General features: G+C 55.2%; 1 protein-coding gene across 1 annotated transcript in view; it reads right to left on the bottom strand.

The window, feature by feature from the left end:
* Positions 1 to 24,950, bottom strand: part of ANK2 (ankyrin 2) — a 132,613-nt gene that overhangs the window by 82,578 nt on the left and 25,085 nt on the right. The window contains exons 13-21 of the mRNA XM_023746971.1: positions 22,577 to 22,675; positions 21,202 to 21,387; positions 20,332 to 20,355; positions 16,971 to 17,069; positions 12,932 to 13,030; positions 12,095 to 12,193; positions 9,104 to 9,301; positions 5,768 to 5,866; positions 5,534 to 5,632 (exon numbers count right to left, since the gene is read on the bottom strand). Coding sequence (XP_023602739.1) covers positions 5,534 to 5,632; positions 5,768 to 5,866; positions 9,104 to 9,301; positions 12,095 to 12,193; positions 12,932 to 13,030; positions 16,971 to 17,069; positions 20,332 to 20,355; positions 21,202 to 21,387; positions 22,577 to 22,675 — 1,002 coding nt within the window. The remainder of the gene's footprint in view (positions 1 to 5,533; positions 5,633 to 5,767; positions 5,867 to 9,103; positions 9,302 to 12,094; positions 12,194 to 12,931; positions 13,031 to 16,970; positions 17,070 to 20,331; positions 20,356 to 21,201; positions 21,388 to 22,576; positions 22,676 to 24,950) is intronic.

Below are 24,950 nucleotides of genomic sequence, written 5' to 3'. Positions count from 1 at the left end.
GGCTGAGTGTTGTAAGCAGCCCGGCAGGATTTAAATTTGTGATATGTCGTTGCTTTTCTTCAACCTAAAACCTGTCATGATCACACTCCACTAGTGATACCACCGTGGTCACGTTTTAATGAGGAAGTCCAGATGCTGCAGGTCGAGGCAGCACACTCCAACCATCACTCCATCTGCACCATGCGTGCGTCGTTCCTTCCCAGAGTTCAAAGTTAATATCCGAAATAAACTGCTAGTTTTCACCTGATTGGGTTAGGAGACCTGACAGTGACTGTTTGTACCAAATCTGACCTGCCAGGAGGTTCCCTGCCTTATAGTAATGAGCCATTTAATGACAGAGTCACTGGAGAGACCTGCTGGGGTGGCAGAGCCGTCCGCAGGTGGGCAGCGCTGGGCATGGGCCTGGCATCCCTGGCCCATCGACCGCCACATTGATCAGGAAATAGTAGCTTAGAGGTTAGAGAATTTTATCACTGGGAAGCCTGTTCATTACTGACTAAAAGCAAGGTTTTGCCTTTTTTTTTTAAAGAGCCTATTTTAAAACCACCTACAGCTCTGCACACGGCAAACTTTCAGCCATAAAGTTTGGCCATAAAAGAGCACGACACTGAACTAGCAGCGAGCACTGAGTCGCCAGCCCTAGAAAGAAGGCTGACGTAGCCACGGGAAGTAACTAAGCCGATCTCAAGGTTGGTCATGGTGAGGGAGTCGGACAAATCCGAGGAGTGCTTTCTTCTCATTCCTTGCACAGGAAACCCTTCAACCTAGAGGATTTAAGGCGAACTTTGGGTTCTATTCCCAGTAATTGGAGACTCCATTCCTTATAAAGTTGTGGGATTCATTTCAAATGAGTTGACTTTGAAAGCATGAAACTGGACGTCTACTCTGATGTTTCATTTTATGAATGGCTCTCTGGCCCTCCAGTGCCCTCATGTTCTGGTGATATACTTGACTTTGGCGAGGAAGCGTGCCGGGAGCATCCTGTTTTACAGACGATGTGCGATCGGGACAGCAACACTGTCTTCGGGCTTCAGGTGTGCGGCGAGACCTTTCCTCTCTGACAACCACCATTTCTCACTTGTTTTCTATGTCACGTCAAGCCTGTCTCTAAACCAGCGGTTCTCAACCTGTGGGTCGCGACCCCTTTGGGTCGCCTAAGACCATCAGAAAACACATATATAATTACATATTGTTTTTGTGATTAATCACTATGCTTTAATTATGTTCAATTTGTAACAATGAAAATAAATCCTGCATATCAGATATTTACATTATGATTCATAACAGTAGCAAAATTATAGTTATGAAGTAGCAACGAAAATAATTTTATGGTTGGGAGTCACCACAACATGAGGAACTGTATTAAAGGGTCACGGCATTAGGAAGGTTGAGAACCACTTCATGAAGCTGAGGTCTCCTAACTGTTAAACACACACACACACCTCCAGACTCCATCCTATAACAGGAGTTAAGCCAGAGAGGCCTCCAGAGCACCTACTCAACAATGAGTGTACGTTCACTTCACAAGCCAAGATTCGTCAGTTTACTGACAAGATGGAAAATGCTATTCTTACAATTTCCAATACCCTCATTTTATAATAAAACTAGAGGCCCAGTGCACAAATCCGTGCACAGGTGGGGTCCAGCTAGCCTGGCCCCAATAAGGGCCCAATCAGGGCCGGGCCAACTGGGGGGAGGGACCAGCGGGTCCCACCCCCGATTGGGGTAGGGGGGCAGATTGGGGATGGGCTGTGGGCCCACTGGTCCTGCCCCAGAATGGGGTGGTAGGGGCCGATTGGGAACTAGCAGCCAGGGGGAGAGGCCATGGGTGGTTGGCCAGCCAGCCCTGCCCCTAATCAGGGTGGGGGGGCCGATCTGGGGTGGGGTCAGCCAGGGTGAGGGGCTGCAGGCCTATCGTGGTGGTGGGGGCCCATCGTGGGTGGGGCTGGCCAGAGGGAGAGGCTGCAGGAGGTTGGCCACCGGCCCTACCCACTATCAGGCCGTTTGCTGGCCGTAGTGGGCGTCATAGCGACTGGTCATTACAGTGTTCCAGTCGCTGACTTTTTATATATATATATATAGACTAGAGGCCCAGTGCACGAAATTTGTGCACTCGGGGGGGGGGGGGAGAATCCCTTAGCCTGGCCTGCGCCCTCTCACAGTCCAAGAGCTGGCAGTCAGATATCCTTAGCGCTGCTGCAGAGGTGGGAGAAGCTCCCGCCACTGCGCTCGCCAGCCGTGACTCCACTGATGCACGATTGGGGCTGGGGAGGGACATGGGAGGTTGGCCAGCCGGGGAGGGACCATGGGAGGGCTCCAGGGCGTGTCTGGCCCATCTCACTCAGTCCCGATTGGCCAGACCCTAGCAGCAAGCTAACCTACTGGTCGGACCATCTGCCCCCTGGTGGTCAGTGCATGTCATAGCAAGCAGTTGAGGGGCCTTAGCATATCATTATCATATTACACTTTGATTGGTTGAAAGGCCAACTGGATGACCGGACACTTAGCATATTAGGCTTTTATTATATAGGGTAAGTGATCTATATGGTGTTTACACATTTGAAACTGCTAGTTACAGAAAAAATCTAAAGTATTAAGTGTTAGATTCAAAGACAAGCTTTGTATTTCTAGGCAGACATCTACGGTCACTCCCCTGCCACCAGGGATCGTGTTTGATTCCTGATGACTTTGGGGAAGCCGACCTGTACTGTCAATTCCCTTTTCCTAGTGCATTACCCTTGTAAGTGTAAATAAGAAAGAGAGGGTGTGTAGAGTTTAATCATAACTTCCATCTGTTGATTATTGCACACCTCAGGGTATTCAACATGCCTGTTTTCTTTATCTCCAGTTGATGAACTGTAAGGATTGGGGGGGGATTCTTCACCCAAACATGCAGCGAGAACTCAGCCAGGGATCCACTGATCTGCTAACAGGGCCCTGTCCTCTGGACAGCTCTGCGAGGCGTGGTCTTGGACCTGTGAAGCCGGTGGCCACGGCCAGCTGGACATGAGTGCGTCTGTGCGTGTTGTGGGGAGGAGGCGTGGCTGAGGGGCTGAGAGCAGTGAAATCCCAGATACGTCAGGACTGGCAGAGATGGGCGACTCACGGCCGAAGCAGGTGCTCAGCGGCATGCCCCTTCTGGGTGTTAAAGCTGACTCTGCTGACAGCTACAGTGACCGCTCGCCGCATCGGTTGGAAGCGTCAGAGCGGGACAGACAGCCTGGCATCCAACAGGGTGACATGGGTTCAGGCAGTACACAGGCTCCGGGCAGGCGGGGGGTGGGGGGGGGACAGCAAGCAGACAGTTTCACGCAGTGACCTCATCACCCCCAGGACCGGGACCCGTAGCTAAACCTCCCGTCCCGAGAGTGACGAGGCCACAGGCAGCTGTGGGCTGCTGGTCGGCAAGTAAAGGAACAGGATGCCGGTTCAGGGTTCCCTCCAGACGAGGGACGGATAATGCCTTCAGCACGGTATGTCGCCGACATGCGAGGGACGCACTTATATTAAAACAATGACTTGGCCCTGTGCACCAAAAGGTCGCTGGTTTGATTCCCAGTCGGGGCACATGCCTGGGCTGCAAGCTCGATCCCGTCAGCAAGCTCGATCCCGTCAGGGTGTGTACAGGAGGCAGACGATCGATGTTTCTCTCCCTTCCTCTCCCTCTCTCTCTAAAAAAATCAATAAAAACACACTTTTTAAAAAAAGCAATGATTTGTTGTTTACCTGAAATTCAAGTGGAACTGGCAGTCCTGTATTTTACCTGCAACCCTACCCACTTGGTGTCTTCTCCCTGAAGAACACATCGTACCCGAGTGAAAACAGACAGAACCCTAGGAAGCAGTCGAGGGGAGGGTTCCCTCAGCAGCCGCCTCACAAGCTTGTCTTTGGAGGGAGCTGAAGGGGGAGAGTGTAACGGACACGTGAGAAGATGAAACAACTGGAGGCCTCCATATTGACCAACAGATGGAAGTCAGAGTGTGATATTGCAGCTGCCAAATGGGGAAGTTTTTCGGAACCTAAGACATGTCGACGTTGTTGTTTGTCTTTGTGGAAAGCTACATGTCCCTACCTTTGCAGAGGAGAGGACATCACTGGAGAACCTGTAACTGCTGAACTATTTGAAATTGGTCGGTGAAGAAGCACGGAGTCACACAAACATTTCAGAGGGGTTCTCTCTGATGGTTTTGCAAACGTCTCCCCGAGATAAAAGACTGCCTCAGGAGGTGTCAGTCACGCATCTCATAGATGCGCTGGCATTGCTATCGTCGTCACGTGATCATTAACAGTATCGTCATCTCTCCTGGGGCCCTGCAGTATCGGGACACACGGGTGGAGCCCGCAGCCGGTGGGAGCAGAGGCCCTGTTCAGTGAGTGGTCTGCACGGTCTCCATTCACGAGCGAGAGGGGCTCCTCTCTGACCACAGAAAGGAGGGTCCTCCTTTCTCAAAGTTCTCAGAAGCGGCCTGTTGCACGATTGCTCTCATCCTTAACCCAGTGAAGATTAGTAAATACACGGAAACTAGGACCCCCACGCTGTAATTAGGGACATTGGTCAACGTAGCCTTTGCGTTTCCATTTTGGGACAGTTTTATGCTCCCACTGTCGGTAATATGAAGAGGGACTATTGTGTAACATTTAAAATCAAATACACGTATTTCATGTGGACTTTGTTGTGCACCAGGCACTGCAGCACAGAAACCGTCAAACACGAACCCCCAGGACGCGAGAAGAGACACGAAAGGAAGGGAATGAACGTCGTTTCACGACTCACAGGGACAGAGACCAACATCCAGCAACTCTCTGGACCCACTGCCTTGGATAATGGGACTTTTAACCACGAGCACAGATGCTCGTGGGGGCAGAGCTCTGCTGCCCGCGTACATCCTCAGCAGCCCGGGGCCGAGAGCTCCCTGCACGGTGGTGCCCTGTGCCCGCGGGAGGGAGTGCACACACAGCGATCACAGAGTCTCAAGGGCGACTCCAGACAAGCACCCACACAGAGGCCGAGCCAAGGTGCGGGAGTCCCAGGTGCCGAGGTCCCTGGCAGAGAGCAAGCTGTCTGGGGGCAGCGTGCCTCCCAGGTGTGTGAGAAATTGGATGTAACTCCTCAGGTCAGAGAGGGCGCCCTCTACCAACAAAATCAAATCCAGACAGAGTCCAAGCGGGGCAGCAGGTGGGAAACCCGTGTCCCTTAGGCCGGGGGTGGCTACAGCGAGAGCAGCCTCACTCAGCCTCTCTCTGGTTAGTGCACTGGCCTGGCTGGGTCCTGACCTGGAACCTGCACAGAGATCGCCAGGGATACCGTCCAGCCAGCGCAGCGAGCCCCCGGAGCTCACTGCCCCGCCCTCAGTCAGTCGAGCTCTGACCAAGCGTGGGCTGCGTCCACCGCGTGGGGACGCTCCAGGACCAGCGACCCGCCCTCCCCGCAGACTCGGCTCAGTCCTACAATCACCCTGCACCAGCCGCACCGGCTCTCTCTCCACGGCCACGAGCAGACGGACGCGCGGACAGCCCTGCCGGCCATACTCACAATGTTAGTGACGTCTGGGCAGGCGCCGTTCTGCAGCAGCAGCAGCACAATGTTCAGGTGGCCCATGAAGGCCGCCACGTGTATAGGCGTGAGGCCCGACTGCGGACAGAACAAAGCAACACGACAGCAGCTTTACTCCCCTGCACGCGCCCGGCTCTCCATCGGCGGCCTAGTGAGGGGCAGGGGGCGCAGATGGGGGAGTGAGGGGTCGTGACAAGCCGGGACCGTGTCTACCTCGGTGACCGCCTGGATGGAAGCCCCGTATTTCACCAGCAGCTCCATGACTTTGATGCGGTTTTTCTTGCAGGCAATGTGCAGTGGAGTAAAGCCGTTCTGTGCAAAAGACAACCGGTTAGTGGGAGACATGCACAACCACTCACGCACGGCATGCACAATACGGCGTCTGACCGCATCATCACACGTGCTGTGTCCGGAGGGCTCTGCCCCTGCAGTGAGCACTGGGCATGCCCGTGGGGGCGGCTGTGTGGGGTCCTGCTTGTGCGGACACAGAAACAAGCGCCCACAACAACACGGCAACTCGTCGGAGGAGGACAAGGGGCCGTGTGACGCGAGAGGGGCTGTGAACCGTGTCACGTGCTTCGGAGATGAGCACGTTTTTTCTGATGAAAGGCCACATCTTAGGCATAAACACCCTTCATCAGTTTTAAATTCCAAAGCCATGACTGCCTCTACAATCAGTGTTTCAGATCTGCTGCCACTTTCTCCAGGAGGAGGTGCCAGTGAGCAGAAAGCATGATTTGTGTGGATAGTTTTTTACATCCTGATGTTATATTAAAATGTGTATAAGAAGTTATCTTAGCAGAAGTTGTAAGATAGGTTCATGAAACCTATTTTAGGGGGAAATGATTCTTAAATTCATGAATGTTTTTAAGAAAAGTGTGGAGGGTTTCTGGAATAATGGGAAGGAGAGATCTCTCAGAGGCAAAGGAATGTGGTGATGTCTGAGGCACTTTTGAACTTTTCACACTGAGCTCATGTGTAGGAATTGGGGGCTGTTCTATAAAAATGTGCCCGGCCGGCATGGCTCAGTGGTTGAGCGTCAACCTATGAACCAGAGGTCATGGTTTAATTCCCCGTCAGGGTACATGCCCGGGTTGTGGGCTCGATCCCCAGTGTGGGACGTGCAGAAGGCAGCTGATCCATGATACTCTCTCATCACTGATGTTTCTATCTCTCTCCCTCTCCCTTCCTCTCTGAAATCAATAAAAATATAAAGAAAAAGAAAAATGTGTCCCCAAACTTCCTCCAGTGCGCTACTGAATATGCTATTTCTATGTGAATGTGGATCCCTATGGGGGACGGGTGCATGTGCCCTGCAGGTGACCGTGGGGACAGCGCCAGCCAGTGTTTTTCTGGCCCCGCCCCTCTCAGGAGGCGTGAGGTCATGCTGACCCAGCGCCTGCTCCTCCCAGGGCTGAAGGCATTTCCCGGTATGGGCTGTGGGTGAGCCAGATGTAAGCAGATGCAGCACTTACAAGACTTCAAATTAAGTTGCAATCTACACTAATAAAAGAGAAACATGCAGATTGGTGTCACTCCACTACACCCACCAGCCAATCAGCTGAGTATGCAAATTAACCCAACAAAGATGGCGGTTAATTTGCATACATAGGCGCCCAGCGGCCTGGGTCCCGGGAACATTATCGGCACCCAGGTCACTCCGAGGTAGGCCCCATGTGGGCCCTGAGCAGCCTAGGAAGGGCCTGAGCCAGGGGACTCCTGGGCAGGGCCGAGCCTGCGATCAGAGCTGAGGGGTCCCCTGCCCAGGCCTAACACCTCGGCCAGAGGCGTTAGGCCTGCGCAGGGGCCAAGCTGGTGATTGGAGGGAGCTGAGGGGTCCCCTGCCCAGGCCTCGAGGCTTTAGGCCTGGGCAGGGGTAGAGCCAGCAATCAGTGTGAACTACAGAGGAAACACCTTTTCTGACCGCTCATTGGTTAAGCTCCCTGTATGCCACTGGTAATATTCTTAGTAACTTGGGTAATAAGAATCCAAGAAGGTGATCTAGGGTTTTTCCACCTCACTCCTGGAGAAAAAAACGAAGGTCTGCTGCTGGAGGGCTAAGAAATGTCATATCCTGCCCTAGCTGGTTTGGTTCAGTGGATAATGCCTTGGCCTGCCGACCACAGGGTGTGGGTTCAATTCTGACCAAGGGCATGTACCTAGGTTGCAGGCTCCTCCCTGGCCGAGGCCCAGGTCAGGGCTCATGCAGGAGGCAACCAATCAAAGTGTTCCTCTCACTTTGATGTTTCTCTCTGTCTTTCCTTTTCTCTTCCACATTCTCTAAAAATCAATGGAAACATATCCTCAGTTGAGGATAAAAAAAAAAATAAAGAAATGTCATATCCTATGAAAGACACATCTTGAAAATGCCTAAAGAAAGTTGTCATTTTTTCATGGTGAAGGGACTAGAGCCGTGTTGGTGAAAACACCTTGGTGGCTGCGGTGACTGGCAGTGGCTGCAGCAGCGGGGTGATGGGGCTGATGCCTTGCCCTGATCAGCCCAGAGGCCAGACTGTGGCTTACGCCCGCTCTCCAAGGGGAGCAGGGAGCGGGCCTAAGCCGTCAGTAGGACATCCCCTGAGGGCTCCCAGTATATGAGAGGGGGCAGGCTGGGCTGAGGGACGCCCCCCCCCCCAGTGCACGAATTTTGTGCACTGGGCCCCTAGTATTATATAAGCTCACTGCCCATTCTCCATCTGAAAATGAGCATTTTCCTCCTTGTAAGAAAATACCTCCACACGTGTGGCACAGAACCCGGAAGGGCTATCTGTTTCCCAAGCAGGGAGGTATGCACTGATTCTGATGGGAGGTTTCTAAACAGAAACATGATTTCCTATTGGATGATTCTGAGGGCATCCTATCATCTCAAGTATCGAGTGAAGACTGACTTGACGGACGTGAACCATGTAAATGTCTAGGAGGAAGTGTGCTCCTCGTGTGTGAGTTGGGACAAGACACAGTTAGTGCACGCCTGCGGCCAGTGGCTGTTAGAAGGACGGTGGCGCGGGAACAGTCACTCGGCATTAGGCCCCGGGAGACACCAGGTGCAGGGACGGCTTCCGGGAGGTTTGTGCCAACCGCCTCCTGGCGTCAGGCCCTGAGCCGGCTCGTGCCCCTGGCTGGTGACCAGCCCAGGCGGGACTGTCCGGGGGGGACTGTCCGGGGAACCCCACACATGCTGAGATCACACCGTCTGACATGTCCGACCATTGGCCACCGCAGCCTCATCCAGAAAGGAATGACTAAGGCTCAACTTTCCCACACGTTCGTTCCGACCCGTAAGAGCTGTCTGAACCCACTTTATCACTCCCTCTGTCAGCTTCTATTTTCCAGCTCAAACTGTTGCCACTCAGAGCTGCCCTTTCTATTGCAACTCGCTAACCATGGCACGCCACCTTCGTGTTCTCGTCCACCTCTCCATGCCCACGATCACGTCCCAGCGACCGTGAAGGCAAGACGGAGCCAGGTGCCCGTGTGGACCAGGTCTGCACGCTGCTCAGCTGCGGGCCCGCCCTCCCACCCGCCTCGCTGGGCGGCTGCTCAGGTTACCAGGGCTCGGGCGTTGGCGTTGGCCTTCTTGTCCAGAAGCAGCTTGGTGACGCGGTAGTGGCCGCAGTGCGCGGCCACGTGCAGGGCCGTCAGGTAGTCCAGCGTGACGTCGTCCACGGGCGCCTTGTGCTGTAGCAGGTGCTTGACGCAGTCCACATGGTCGCCCTGCGCGGCCATGTGCAGCGGGGACAGCCCGTTCTGCGCAGCAAAACAAAGCAAACGCCGCGTCAGTCATCGCTCGCAGGGTCGGGAGCACAGCAAAGCCCATCCTCAATCTCCGGGAAAACCAGGGTTAGAGTCCCCAGGTGACAGGTCAGTCAGAGCAGGTGATGCTGGGCCGAGAGGAGAGGCCTGGGGCCTCTCTCGGGCTCCCTGCTCTGCGCTCCCACGGTCCTAGGACCTCTTTTCTCCGCCTGGGACGTGAGCTGGGCGTGGCGAAAGCAGGCAGGTAAGAGCTAGAAAAGGGGAGGAGCGGTGGGCCAGGGTCAGTGACCTCCCGGCTTTTCAGTCTGAGGAAAACCGAGATGTACCATCACGGACACGGCCCACAGCAACGTTAGCCTCACTCCTCACACAAGATCGTGGTGATTCGCTGCCAGGGGTCAGGCTCGGTCAGGCTCTTAGTTTTCAAAGTTAAATAAATAAGCTTATAGGACAAAATGTACGATTAAGAAACTAAATTAGAAAACATCTCCTTAAAGAGAGCAGACTGTTGCCTCTTCTTAGGGTACATTCGGTCGTTAGAAAATAATGGTGACCACAGACGCAGTTTGGCAGCGATGATGTGCGCAGAAGCAGAGACCAGCACGGGCCCAGCCCCTACTCTCCCGGGAAGGGGGTTGCGACAATGGGGGGGACAGCTGAGAACAAATGCACCCACATTCAATTGTGGAGGTTTGTGGGCTGCAGCAGTATATGCGACTTCATTTTCTTCTTTGTGAAATACTCTACTCATAATTACTGGTTTTGCAATTATAAATTCATAAAATGAACTTAGGACAGAGGGCAAGTAGATGAGGGATTTATGCACAAAGGTGTGTTTAAAGGGCACAGTGTCCAAGACCCTCGGGCCTTGCAAGGCCTGGACTGGGGCGTGCCCATCCGCAGACATGCTGTAGGTCTTAGTGCTGTTTAATCCACATGACAACATGGACAATAACATCTGTACCATTTAATCCTTTGTTCGGTTTTAGAAATACCCACTGAGCGCCTCAAGCCTGCGCATGTCCCAAGGACACAGCGGGGCCTTGTCCACACGCAGGCGACCCTCTCGGTGGCACAGGAATGACTCGGAAAGAGAAAGAACTGGGAGGAGGCGCCTTTTACGCCCCTGCCAGGTGTCACTAGGTTAGTTCATGTTCTTCCTGTTCCTCACCTGCGTAATGGTCTCCTTTTCTATCTTTTTACTTAATTCTGAGCTTCTTAAAGATATAGACTGCATATTATTTATCTTGATAGTTCCTATTGACTAGACACAGCCTGGCACACTGTGGCTACTCACTAGGATAATTAGGTGGTGCGTGATGAATGAATGAACGAATGAGTAAGTGAATGAACGAATGAGTGAATGAATGCATGCATGCATGAATGAATGAATGAATGAACGAAAAAACAAATGAATGCATGAATGAATGAACGAACAAACAGGTAAATAAATGTAACCATGCAGTCACAGACACTGTGTGCTGGGCCCTTGCATAAGAACGGTATTTCATTTTACCAGGAGGCCACCTAGGTAATCCCGTCTTCATTAGTGACATGCAATTATGGGCCGACCGTCGATAAGATTGTTCTGTAGTTGGTGGAATGTTGTCAGCTGCTTATCCTCAGCTTGATAGAGGCTTTTTACTGGTTGTAACATGGCTGGTCTGAAATTTTGTAATTTCCATTTAAATTCAATCTGTTCCCCACGAAACTTTCCAAAACTATCTCTGCATTACCCAGAGCCGCATGTCAAAGACAGGTCCCCACGGCCCACGTGCAGGTGTGCGTGAGGGTGAACATAACCAAGTCGACTGCTTCTCAGCTCCCGTCTCTGATCTGAGACAGCCTTCCGTGGCCTGGGGCACACCCTTAAAGACTGATTCCATTCCATACGTATTTCAAGTGTGTGGTCTGTGCTACAAAGAATTTCAATTCGATATTCAGTTAAAGTACAGTGCACACTGAAAACACTTGCTTGTGTCAGTGCCTTGTTTTTATTGCTCACCCTAGCAGCGGCATGGGCTGATCCCAAGCCTGACCGGGGGCTGGGCGGTGAAGTGGGGGGAGAAGGTCGACACATCCTCTGCCTGAGTTCCTGTTGCAGGAAGGGCCTGGTGTCACTGCGCATCCATGAAACAGCCGTGTGATTGTGTTCGATTTGTCTCAGGACCGTTTCTGGTCACCAAAGTGGGGAACTTTACTGTCATAAACCATTCCATGCACATTGAATGGTGCCAACCTCATGGCTTGTGTGGTTTGTCAGCACAGGCTCTCCCTGTGGTGAGCAGGCGGAGGAAGGAGAGACTAGCTGTGCCGCCTGGAGAGCGTGTGCCTGGTCACGTCTGTGCCGACGCCCGCGAGCCGCGCTCCCCATGGCACTGCAGTCTCCACGCCACCTCTCTGCCCGAGAGACAAAGGCTGGGAGCTGGAAGGCTCGCCTCCTCGTAAGGCTAAGTTTGCTGCTTTAAAAGAGGATGACTGTTGGGGAACAGAGTATCATAAATGTAAGATCATCTCACGTGTGGACACTATCCTCACTCACAGCACAGTAATGTTCACGTTTCCGTCTGCAGTAGGAAGAGCAGGTGAGATACAGAAAGAACCTGCGGGCATGTGTATACTGCATCTTACTGCGTGTGTGTGTCAATTTCAAGTAATTTAAGAAGTTTGACGTGTGTTCCTCACTCCTCCATATAGATACTAAGAGGTGCTTGCGGATGCTCTGTTTCAGGGAGAATCGGGGCGCCGGGGGCGTGTAGGGGTGCCGGGGCCGCCGCGCAGACTCACCTTGGTCCTGGCCAGCAGGGGCGCGCCCCGCTCCAGCAGCAGCTCCACCGCCGGGTCGTGCCCGCTCCGGGCCGCGCAGTGCAGCGGCGTCAGCCCATCCTGCAAGAGCCAGGCCAGGCCTCAGTTCCCGTCCTTGTAATGCGAGCTGCACCTCGGAGAGCACGGTGCCTGGACTGGGTCCTGGTGGCTCCGCGGGTGGGTAAGAGGTCAGCGAACCGCCTTAGCTTAGCCAGACGCAGGCCTCCTGTTTCTAGGGAGGGAGGCCGTGCGGAGACAGCCTCCTACTCCCCTCCCCTGCCTGTTTGCTGACAGCGCGTGAACACTCAGAACTGCACTCACTGAACAAGGCGGCACAGACAGAGGAAGGGCACTCCCTCTCCCTGACGACCCGAGTCGGGCGCGGAGAGCGGCTGTCTTCTCCACAAGCACAGAGAGCGCCTGCTCAGCACCACCCGGAGGGAAATGACTGAGGACCCGCAGCCTTAGAAGCAAAAGCCATGCGACCTGCACGATGCCCGAAGAGCCACTCTCCCGGCTCCATCTCCCACCCAAACGAGATGAGTGGGTCCGACCGCGACCTTCGTTCCCAGAAAACTCCAGAGCAGGGGCTGGGGGTGCCTCCTCTGGGGTGGGGCCCTGCTTTCTGGGCACTTAGGAGAAACAGAAATTGCATGTTGCCACGGGAACTCATAAACATTGTCTGAGGCTTAAATAAAAGCCCAGAAAGCCACGTCCCGGAAAACCTGGGTTGTCGCGTGTCCAGGGCCTGGCTCGTTGGGGCGAACTCTGGACAACACAGAACCTCGCGGTGGCAGGAGGCAGAAGGCAGACACTCACCCTGGTTTTGGCGTCGATCTGACCTCCGCGGTCCAGCAGGAGCTTCACCATGTTTGTGTTTCCCCGTTTGGAGGCCACGTGCAGAGGGGTGATCCCGTTCTACAGAGAGAGGCGGAGCACGCGGTGTGGGCGCGGGAGTATGTGGGCGTGGGGAGCACGCGGGTGTGGGCGCGGGGAGCACGCGGGTGTGGGCGGGGGAGTATGTGGGAGCACCTGTCACAGGGCATGGGGAACCTGACCCAAAGCTGCTACATCTCAACAGCTTCCATTTTTAAGGAACAAAAGCACCCAAACCACAGAACACCACAGCAAGAGAATGAAAATGGAATAAGGCTGCGTCACTAAGTCGCCAGCCACACATCTGCACAGAAGGGCCCCGGACTGTCAAGAGGGCACGTCTATGAAACAAACACGACGTCAGGTTCTACCTGGGACCGAGCCCAAGTCCAAGTCTGTCCTCTCTCCAGCCTCCACCACCCAGAGCCTGGGTCGGAGGGTTTCCTGTGCTCACCTTAGAGCCCGAGCAGCTGAAGGCGGTTCTCAACGCCTCCCGGATGATCCCTCAGAAAGCAACACCCTTTCCGGGCAGGAGACACCCGAGGACAAAACACCACAGATGGGACCTGTTATTTCACTGGCGAACACATGCCATCGCTGGGCAAGGATCCGGACTTGACTCTTGGTATGGCATAATTCTGCAGGTGTTCTAACTGCATTTGGTTATTCATGTTACATGTGTGTCTTACATGCCGTTAGGTTGGCTCCCACTCCCGGGGACCTGTGAATGGTGCCGTCCAGTGTCCATCCTCACCGCCCTGCACAGCCTGTGGCTCTTGCGTGAGCCCCTCCACCTCCTGTTTGGGCTCCTCTTCTCCTGCTGCCTCTGTTCCCAGCATCGTTGTCTTTTCCAAAGCCCCGCCTCCTCACGAGGTGTCTGAGGTAGGACAGCGTCTGTGTGTCACCTGCCCCAGCCGTGCTCAGGCTGACTCGCCTTTCTCGCGCTCCAGGGCCCGTCTGGGCTCCTGGTGACCTTTCCTGAGTGTCCCCGGCTGTCCTTCCAGCCTCGGCCCCTCCTGACTCGCTGGCTGCTGCCTGCACTCGCCCTGAGGACTGAGCCGAGGTCAGCGAGAGCCTCGTGTTTCCGTCGTCTGCGCTGAAGCTGTGCCTTCCTCCTGCCGTCGTGACTCCCGTCTTCCTATTGGTCAGAGGCGTCCTGCTTGGCCACTTTCCCCTTCACTTTCAGAAGCTGTTTCGCATCGTGGCTCCTTCAGCCTCAGAGGGTGTCGCCTGCAGAGCTTCAGTGACTCTCTCGTCTGCCAAAACCCACTCCTCCCTCGAGTCTCTCCGTTTTCCGTGTGGCACGCGTGCTCCGTGAGCAGACTGAACAGAGTCTGAAGCCCTCGCCGACAGGAACCCGTCCTGCGTCTGTGGCATGTGCTGACCGTGGCCCCTGCTTGCGGGGCAGCCGACGCGATAGGACGGTCAGTGCTGGGCGCCTTGCCTGCAGAGCGGCCGCCGCTTCCCATGGACACGCTCCTCGCAGCGCCCAGCATCCGGGAACACTGGCCGCCAGGTCCGAGTGCCTCTCTCTTTTCCGAATCCCCTGGCACCGCCAGCTCCTCCCGCTCCGTGTGAGCCTCCCTCCGCCCGCGTGGGGAATTGGGGCGACGGTCCTGCGGTTGTGCACCCCTTGGGGTTCCTTTCCCGAAGACTGGGACGTGTACTGAATCTTGCTAACCCGCAGGCTCTTGGGTTTTCCCCATATTTGTGGACACGTTCTTGTGAGGATTCTGACAGGCTTATTCTCTGTGGCTTAAATCGTTCTGTCCGTGCCCACCTGCTCCGTGGTTCCTTCTCCCCAGTGCGTTCAGGGCAGCCCTCACCGGGCGTTCTAGAACTCCAGGCTCCTTCCCGAGGCTTCTCCTCCAAAGGCCTCCGTTCCGCCTCTGCCTTCTGCACAGACGTCCGCCGACTGCTCCCACCTGCCTTCTCCTGGTCAGTCTCCTCCTCCGCCTTTGGCAGTCACACTCCTCGTCTAGGTCTGAGCTGCCCTCTGTCCCCCGAGCTTCCGGTGGGGCCTCCTGGGTTCCCTTGTCTGTGCTCCTCTGCCTCCTCACACGGACACAGACCCAGGACGCAGAAGCAGGAACCGCCTGGAACCTCAGAGGGAAGGCGGGGAGGGGGAGTGTCTGCATTGCCCACAGGCACAGACATAGTGGGTGAGGGCCTGGGGTGGGGGGCGGGGCGGGCTGGAGGGGTCCATGGGGGAGAAAGGGGACACGTGTAATACTCCCAACAACGGAGGTCTGTAAGAAGGAACAGTTCTCTCGATCTCTACGTGGCCGTCAGCGAACTGCTCCGGGGACGCTGAGCCTGGTCTTGTCGCCTGGAACAGGTGTCCCTCGCTGGCCGCTGACAATGGGCAGGGCTTCTTCTGTCCCCCATCTCGAGCTTTCCTTCCTCTAGACCCCCTGAATCATCTTCCCAGCATCCTCCCTGCTGAGGCCGCGAGTTTCAGGCCCTGGCTCTGCTTCTCCCTCAGGTGTTTACCCTGCACACCTGCTGTTTCTGTGCCGCACACCCACCCGGAAGGCTGCTCGCCTGACGCGTGGCACCCGATTCCCAGCCTCTCGTGTGCGATGTGGGCAACTCATGGGCAGCACCCCACCTGCCCCCGGCTGTGCACAGAGGGAACAGGCCTCTCTCCACCCCCGCTCTAACCCCAGCCGCTCTGATCTGTGTCCGCCACTGGGGACCCTGTGTACACCCGTCGTCTGGTTGTGGGAGCACGTGTCTGTGGTGACAGGTTCCTGGCTGCGGAAGCCCACAGGCCACTGCGGCTCCCGGGCCCTGGCCGACCCTCTGGCCACACCGGGGTCCCGCCTTACTTCCTGCTGCGTCCCGGCTCCCTGAATTCTCAGCGCGTCCCGTGCGGTGTCGTGTGGCATGTCTTCCTGGAACCGTGGGAAGCGCCCTGCCTCCTCTTCCTTAGCTGCTGTCATTGCAGCGAGACGGGTGGCGGCTATGGCAACGGTTTTCCTAGGAGGCCGCTCGGGGTTGCCCAGCCTGACCTGGCGCCGTGGCCCCTGCCTGCGCGCTGTGTCCGGCCCGTATGAGAGCGACCCGCGTCTCTGAGCCTGCGTTCCCAGGGGGACACTCAGCTCCCCAGGGGAACACCCCGTCCTGGTCCCTGCAGCTCGCTCCACCCAGCACGGCAGAGCCCAGCCATCCGTCCCTCGTCTTACAGCTCCGCCCACCTCGCTCACGCTTCTCGCTCCGACAGTGCGAGGGCGGCCTGGAGCTCCCCTCCGCGTGTGCGCGGGAGCCACCGCCCCTGCCCTGAGTGTGATGGTCATGGGAGGGGACCCCAATGAGAGCACTCCCTGGAACCCACAGCTCGACGTGGCGTTTTCCACATCCCAGGGAGACGCCACCTCAGCAGAGTCTCCGTTCGTGAGAACCATTCCCTGCCACACCGCGTGCCCCGCAACCCTGTGGAGACGGTGCGCACATGCACTACGCGCTCTACACCTCACGCTGCAACCGTGCAGTTATCTACTGACTGGCAGCTGCTCCCTGACCCACGCGAGAGCTCGAAGTCTGACCGCTCACCCTGACGCCAGCACCGGCGCTCCCTGACCTTCAGCGGCCTGTGCGGGGGAGGTTGCCATACTTATTTTTCACGTGTTGGGTTGGGAGGACTGAGATTTGAAGGAAGGAAGGAAAATCCCGTATCTCTGGACAGATGTGGGTGAGAGAGAGGGACGGGGCCTCCATGGGACCCTGAGCCACCGTGGGCACAGATGTGGTGAGAGAGAGGGAAGGGCCTCCCTGTGACCTTGAACCACCACGGGCACAGATGGGGTGAGAGAAAGGGAAGGGCCTCCCTGTGACCTTGAACCACCGCGGGCACAGATGGGGGTGAGAGAGAGAGGGACGGGGCCTCCCTGAGTCACCGCAGGCACAGATGGGGTGAGAGAAAGGGAAGGGGCCTCCCTGTGACCCCAAAGCCAGCGCAGAAGACCCGCCCCGTCCGTACCCGGGCGGTGAAGTCCACGGCGGCTCCCCGGTTGAGCAGGAGGGTGGCCACGTTGACGTTGCCGTAGTGGGCGGCGATGTGCAGGGGCGTGAAGCCGCTCTGGGGAGCAGAGAGAACCACAATCGGTCAGGCCGTCCCTCCCCGTGCGCCGTCGCAGGAGCGTGAGGAGAACCATGTGGTTAAAAAAGAAAAATAAAACAAAACAAAGAAACAAAGAAAAAACAAAACAAAACACCGAGGGGTAGCTGTCTAGCTGGCGGCCGCAGTTCAGCCCAGGCCCTGGGCGCTTCCCACGGCTCCTGTCAGTGCTCGGAGGGGAATAACCAGGTCTCTCAGAGGGCAGTGAGCCCCCACGTTCTTGGTGTTATTTCTAATTACCGTCACAGCTCACCTAGGAGATTTGCCATCTGTACAAAACCAGGTTTCTTGAGTTCCTTTTGTTTTAGAGAAAAACGACTCAACAACATAGGGTGTTAGCCATGGGAATAACAATTATGAGTTTAAAATCCTTTCTCCAGAGAAGGACTCAAAATGAATGTTTCCTAAGAAACGGATGGACAGCAGGGGTTGGCGTGCGGATGCCGCGAGGACGTGGTCACTCTCGGGGCTGCACGTCCTGGCCGCTCACCCTAACGCGGGGCAGTCAGACCACGTGGTTATAAGGAAAAAGTTTGAAATAAAAAACACACAAAGTTAACCAACATCCTTGCTGTCAACGTGAATATAAAATTAAAAATTCAACTGAACCTAATTTCGAATGTTACTTAAGCCAAACTTGATCAATAAGCTAAGATGGATATAAAATACAATAAGCAGGTTAAATCAGCTATACGGGCATTAGAGGCCTGTTACTGTCAGAACGTTTTTTTAAATGTCTGAGCTCTTAAATGGAAGGAAAGTATATTTTCATTTCTTTTCTGATGAAAAATTGGTTAGAAAGGTTTGCCGTTTTCACGGAAGCAGCGTAGCAGTTTCTGTTATTAAAGTCCGCAAAGCGCTATTATCCTGGCTGTCGTTTCAGTGGCTTCATTACGTAGTAAAGGATTACAGAAGCAATCCAGACTGCCCCGGAGCCTGGTCTCGGTCCCCGCGTGTGAGGTGGCCTAGCATTGTTCTCGCTCGTGTGAAATGAACCTGGGTGTGGAGAGCACTGTATTTAAGAAATGTCACCTGAATCCTGGCTGTCGCTTTCCCGGTCATTTGACTACAGACTTTGCCTTTTGAACCCAGATCAGGCCCTAGTTCAGGGGTGGGCAAACTTTTTGACTCGAGGGCCACAATGGGTTCTTAAACTGGACCGGAGGGCCGGAACAAAAGCATGGATGGAGTGTTTGTGTGAACTAATATAAATTCAAAGTAAACATCATTACATAAAAGGGTACGGTCTTTTTTTTTTTTTTTTAGTTTTATTCATTTCAAACGGGCCGGATCCGGCCCGCGGGCCGTAGTTTGCCCACGGCTGCCCTAGACCCTCAGGGGCAGGGACTCCTGTGCGCTGGCCACACTAACTGCACACGATTCCTGACGCAGAGACGCAGGACACCAAGAGCAGCAGCTCTGCATCCACACCCCCCAGCGGTCAGGGCGTTGCGATTCTGTGGCTACTGGAGGCCAAACATTCATGTCAGAACAGAGGGAAGAATCAGTCTGCAGCCGGCTGTGATTTATACAATGCCAGGCGCTTACAACTGAAGGAATGACGGGCGTATGTTCTCCACGTTTCCCTTCATAGATCCTCCACCCGATGACATCCTGAGTGCGTGTCTGTCATTCCCGTTACAGTGGAATCACAGCGAAACACAGCGATCGCTGCTGGATCTTTTCCAACTTCAAACATTATTTTTCTCATTTGCAAAACTGAACGGGCGTACTGTCCGAGGTGGCCTCCCTGGCGCGGTGGCGCCTGCCTGCGGCCGGGGGGAGTCCCTGAGCCACGTGGGGGGGGGGCGGGCTCCTCACCCGCAGTCGTCCAGGAAAACCCCCCCCCCCGAGACTCTGTGTCCTCACAGACCCTTTCTGCCTCAGTGTGAGCCTTCCCACACGGCGCCTCCAGCACACGCGTGGAGCAGGGCTGCTTCAGAAATGCATCTCAACCACCAGAGTCACCTAAACCCGTGGTCCGCAAACTGCGGCTCGCGAGCCACATGCGGCTCTTTGGCCCCTTGAGTGTGGCTCTTCCTAAGCCTTAGGAGAACCCTAATTAAGTGAATAACACTGTACCTACCTATATAGTTTAAGTTTAAAAAACTTAGCTCTCAAAAGAAATTTCAATCGTTGTCCTGTTGATATTTGGCTCTGCTGACCAATGAGTTTGCTGACCACTGACCTAAACAGTGAGAGGCGTTAAACCCGTAATTAAGACAGCCATCCGGGCAGCTCCATCTGAGCCCCTCGCCAAGCAGATGGGCCTGTGTGTTTTGGTTTTTGTGTTTTTTTAATCTCTGCCCTGAGTTCCATGCACACAGATGGAACAGGAGGAACGGTATGATAACCCAAGTTAATTACGTCTCCATGGGTCTGTGGTTGATAAGCAAGGAGCTAGGCCTAGACACACGGCTCCCAGAACACTGTGTGTGGAGGCTGGTCTCCAGCCCAGCGCTCGAGAGAGGCCCGTCTGAGTGAAAATCTATATACGAGTCCCTGGACGGGGGAGGGGGCAGGTTCCTGCTTCTAATGTACTTTCAACAGTGCTTGCGAGGGCCTCCGGGCAATGGGCGGCCACAGGCATGGAGAGGCCACTAAACACACGCACACACGTGCACTCACACGCACACACATGCGCACGCGCACACACACGCACTACACTGAGGCCTCTGCCCTGACGCTGTGCTGGGGGCTGGGACTGCCTGTGCTCTGGAAGTAGACGGCCGAGTGACACGCACTGAGACAGCATTACAAGGCACGTGCTCTCTCAGGACACGGTCCGTGTCATCACTGATGACGGACAATGTGGGAAAAGCCCATCAGGGGGGCACCTGTGGTCAGAGACCGGACGAGGCGGGCAGCACACCTCCTCCCAGGTCACCATCTAAGCTCGGGCCTGGGGACCCTCGTCCAGAGGGCACAGCTCGTCGGCAAAGCAGCCAAGCCCCAGAGGGACCTGCTTTCAGGCGGAGTTTGGCTCCACGCTCCACGCTAACGGGCCATTCCACACGTTCCCTAGGTAAATATTGCTTCAGACATATGCGACATTCATTGTCTGGAATTACCCAGTCCCTTAATTATGGGAAACGTTTCCAAATCAATTTCCTAATAAGGGAAGTACCATCATTAGTGAAGTTAGTGAGCACTTATTCTAACTGGGCAAAAACTAAAAAATAAATAAAAACAAGGCGTATGTTGGCATAAGCTGGTACCGTACCTCAGTCGTCCTATTCACCATCATCTGAAGCGGTGGGTGTGGGGGAAAGAGGGGAGATGTTAGCACACTGCGAATTAGGAGACACGCGCTCACCTTTCTGTTTCTATTCTTTTTTACTAGAAATGGAAAAATTAGGCAACTTTCTAAATAGCTGAACCTCATCTTTTAAAAAACTTTTTTTTAATTTACTTTTTTTGTTAACCCTCACCTGAGGGTATTTTTCCATTGATTTTGAGAGAGGAAGGGAGAGGGAGAGACAGAAACATCCATGTGAGAGAGACACATTGATTGGTTGCCTCCAGCACGCACCCCAACCAAGGCCAGGGAACTGAGGTGCGTGCCCTTGACCGGAATCGAACCTGGGACCCTTCAGTCCGAGGGCCGATGCTCTATCCACTGAGCAAAACCGGCCAGGGCTACACAAGATTATCTTTAACTTTTCTGTTACGGTACCTGACAGTCCCCTTCTTTCCCCAACCCCCTGAAAGTCAGTGACCCCTCTAGACGAGCAGAGCGCCTGTTACACGGGGCCGACTGCTCTCCATCCGGAGCCTGCGGCCAGGAGCCCGCGGGGCTTTACCTGGGACAGAGGGCGGTGGGAGCCCGCAGCCAGGAGCCAGCGGGGCCTTACCTGGGACAGAGGGCGGTGGGAGCCCGCGGCCAGGCCCCGGGGCCTTACCTGGGACAGAGGGCAGTGGGAGCCCGCGGCCAGGCCCCGGGGCCTTACCTGGGACAGAGGGCGGTGGGAGCCCGCGGCCAGGCCCCGGGGCCTTACCTGGGACAGAGGGCAGTGGGAGCCCGCGGCCAGGCCCCGGGGCCTTACCTGGGACAGAGGGCGGTGGGAGCCCGCGGCCAGGCCCCGGGCCTTACCTTGGACTGCACGTCCGCGTTGTGGTCGTTCTGCAGCAGCAGCGCCGCCGACTTGGTGTCGTCCTTGCGGGCGGCGATGTGCAGGGCGGGCAGCCGCACCTTGCCCTTCGTGTCGTTCTCCAGGAGCACGGCCACCGCCTGGTTGTGGCCCTGCTGCAGCGCCACCGCCAGCGGCGTGAAGCCATCCTGCGGACGCCGACAGAGTTAGCCTGAGCTTCGGGAAGCGGGGGCGGGGGGGACGGGGGGGGGGAGCAACAGCTAGGTGGACAGCAGAGCAACGAGCAATGGGGTGAACGTGCCTCAGAGATGGGAGTTGAGAGCCAGGCCCTTGCCTCGTTGCCGTAGCGGGGAGCCCCCAACTAGCACTGTGCTGCTGTCAGTGTCTCCCTTCAGGGCCGCCAATATTTGCTTTACAGCCCGGCCGGCGTGGCTCAGTGGTTGAGCGTTGGCCTAGGAACCAGGAGGTCACGGTTCGATTCCCCCTCAGGGCACCTGCCCGGGTTGCAGGCTCCATCCCCAGTGTGGGGCGTGCAGGAGGCAGCCGATCCATGTTTCTCTCTCATCACTGATGTCTCTCTCCCTCTCCCTCCCTCCCTGACATCAATATACATTCAGGGGCTCCTGTGTCGGGGGCCTGAATGTCACAAACGTCCCACCGCCTTGGGGGTGAAGCCTGCCGTCAGGACGCAAACCCGGCCCTGCCTTTGTCGGTCTCTGTGTTACCGTCTGTCTTGTCTGATCCAAGTGGGGCCGCCCCAGCTTTCCTTCGGTTCCGTGTGCATGAAGCACGTTTTCTATCCTAACTGAGCCCATCTCATGGCCCTGATACTCGGTGGCACACCAAAAGGTGTATTATGTTTTTGCCAATCTGACCAACAAAAACAGGCATACTTCCGACTCAGTCACACTGATGGACACTGTGTGCTAGCTGCTGTCATTTTTTAAATTTGACGATCTCAGGGAAACGGGTCGGTCTGACGTATTTCAGAAATTCTCAGCCTGCCGGTTGACAGTCGCTGTTGTTGTGTCTGTGGAAACGGTTCTCATCCAGTGTATCCTGTTCCATGTGCACCAGCACAGGAAGCATGGAATGTGAAGTCAACCTGTTTCTTAACGGGGAGGCGTGACGCACGCAGCACTGAGAGAGGAAACCCCGCAGCCTGAGTTGGGAGCCGCAGGGCACCCGGGGAGGCTGGGGAGCAGGGAAGAGCAGCCGGGAAGCGTGATGTCACGGGAGAACAAAGTGTCATGGGCCCCCAATCAGGGCCCCTGCTCGCTGAGCCGCAGGCGGGGTCCTCCCTCTCGGCCACGGCTGCGGGTCCCGCGGCCTCGCCACCCGCACAGCGTGGACAGGAAGGCCTGTGGGCGGGCTCACCTCGGTGGCGGTGCTCTGGTTGGCGCCATTCTCCAGCAGGTACTTCACGACCTCGATGTGGTTCTCCTGGGCAGCCATGTACAGGGGCGTGAAGCCGTTCTGGGGACACGGGACAACACACGGACCGTCATTCCTGACCGGAGAGCGGGCAGGAGCACAGCCGAGGGAGGAGGGGCCGCCCCTCTCGTGGGCGAGCAGACGTGTCCCTGCCATGGAGCTGCCAGGCGCAGGGCAGCGCAGCCCACACCCAGGCCCTGAGGACGAGGAGCAAGGACATGGGGAAATGCGTCCTCAATCCCTGTCTTCATGTTGGTCCCAGGGAGGCACTGCCTCATCTCCACACTCGTTAAAGCAGAGACAGTGAGCATCTGAATATCTGCACGTTCCTAACACTCAGAATTCTCACCCCGTGGCAAACACAGGGTGTCCCCCCAGAATGTAGTCACACTTTACACAATTACAAAGGCAGCGTTTGCACCTCAACGGGGTTTTCATCTCAGGGTGAATTTCCTTTGTTTAAAGCTTAGTCTGGCTGGAAAGAAACATTAGTGGATCCATCAGCTGTTAAAATGTGTAGACATGTTTCTGGGACATCCTGTATATGAAATAATATTTATACACCATCTTCTGTATTTATCAGTGCGTAGCTATTTAAACAGACCACCACGATCTTCTATGTACACAGTTATTACTGAACATGGGTCGGAGCCAATGCGCGAAAGCATCTTTTTTAAAGAATATGTTTTCATTGCCCTGGCCAGTTTGGCTCAGTGGATAGAGCGTCGGCCTGAATTCAATTCTGGTCAAGGCCACGCACCTTGGTTGCAGGCTCCTCCCCAGCCCAGGCTCTGGTCGGGGGCATGTGCAGGAGGCAACCAATCGATGTGTTTCTCTCATCAATATTTCTCTCTGTCTTTCCCTCTCTGTTCTACTCTCCCTAAAAATCAATGGAAAAATATCCTCGGGTGAGGTTTAAAAATTATATATCCTATATAATAAAAGCCTAATATGCTAAGTGTCTGGTAGACTGGTCGGCCATTCAACCAATCAAAGCATAATATTCGAATGATATGCTAAGGCCGCTCAACCGCTCACTATGACGTGCAGTGACCACCAGGGGGCAGATGCTCCAACCAGTAGGTTAGCTTGCTGTTGGGGTCCAGCCAATCGGGACTGAGTGAGATGGGCCAGACATGCCCTGGAGCCCTCCTTCGGTCCCTCCCAGGCTGGCCAACCTGCTGTGTCCCTCCCCGGCCCTGACCGTGCACCGGTGGGATCCTTCAGCCTGACCTGTGCCCTCTCACAATCTGAGACCCCTCAGGGGATGTCGGAGAGCCGGTTTCAGCCCCATCCTGCAGGCCAGGCTGAGGGACCCCACTGGTGCATGAATTCATGCACCAGGCCTCTAGTATGTATACAGTGGGGCCTTGACTTACAAGTGTTCCAACTAACGAGTTTTTCGAGATACAAGCCATCTCTCAGCCGATTTTTTGCTTTTGAGTTGCGAGCTAAAATTCGGGTTACGAGCCAGCTTCAGATACCCCACCGCTAGTTGGCGCAGCAAACGTCACAGTGAACGCCACATCAGCCTAGCATCACGTTCACTTTAAGATTTGACATATGAGTAATTTGAGTTACGAGCTCCGTCACAGAACAAATTAAACTCATAAGTCAAGGCCTCACTGTATATATATATATATATCTTTAAATTGATTTCAGAGAGAGAGGGAGAGGGAGAGAGAAACATCAATGATGAGAAATAATTGAGCCCCCAACCTGGGCATGTGCCCTGACCAGGAATCAAACCGTGACCTCCTGGTTCATAGGTCAATGCTCAGCCACTGAGCGACACCAGCCGGACACCAGAAATAATTTTGAAAACAATTTTTTCAGGGCTAAACATGTTTTAGAAATAATTCAAAGACCTCTTGCCAAGACAGAGAGCACAGAAAGCTGCAATTCATGGGCAACGTGTGAGCACCCGGCTAAGCGTGCCGTGGACGACTGCACAGATGGGGGGGGGCTCACTTCCCATTACCCGTCTTTGCCGCATTTGCCGTTGGTAAGAGGGTGAGTGACATACATGGGTTCTCGTGTGCATTTCCTTCAATGAAGCAACCTCAGTGGGAGAGTGTGAAACACAGCGCAGATCTCTGCAGGTTTCCACCTGCCGCTGGCCCCGGGGGACCAGTGACCCCAGTTCCACAGGAAGGGCTGCTGCAGAGCCGGGCGGACCTCGAAGGGGGATTCCCTCCTCAGAGGCCTGCTTTCTCCCAGGAAGGCCAGTGTCAGCTTCAGGTTTCCCCGGGCAGAACTGCTCACATGCTGGTGGGCTGAGTGGGCGGGGGGACTGCGGGCTGGTGGGCTGAGTGGG

This window comes from Myotis lucifugus, unplaced genomic scaffold (assembly GCF_000147115.1).
Source record: "Myotis lucifugus unplaced genomic scaffold, Myoluc2.0 scaffold_775, whole genome shotgun sequence".
NCBI lineage: Eukaryota > Metazoa > Chordata > Mammalia > Chiroptera > Vespertilionidae > Myotis > Myotis lucifugus.
This window is presented reverse-complemented; position numbering and strand designations above follow the sequence as displayed.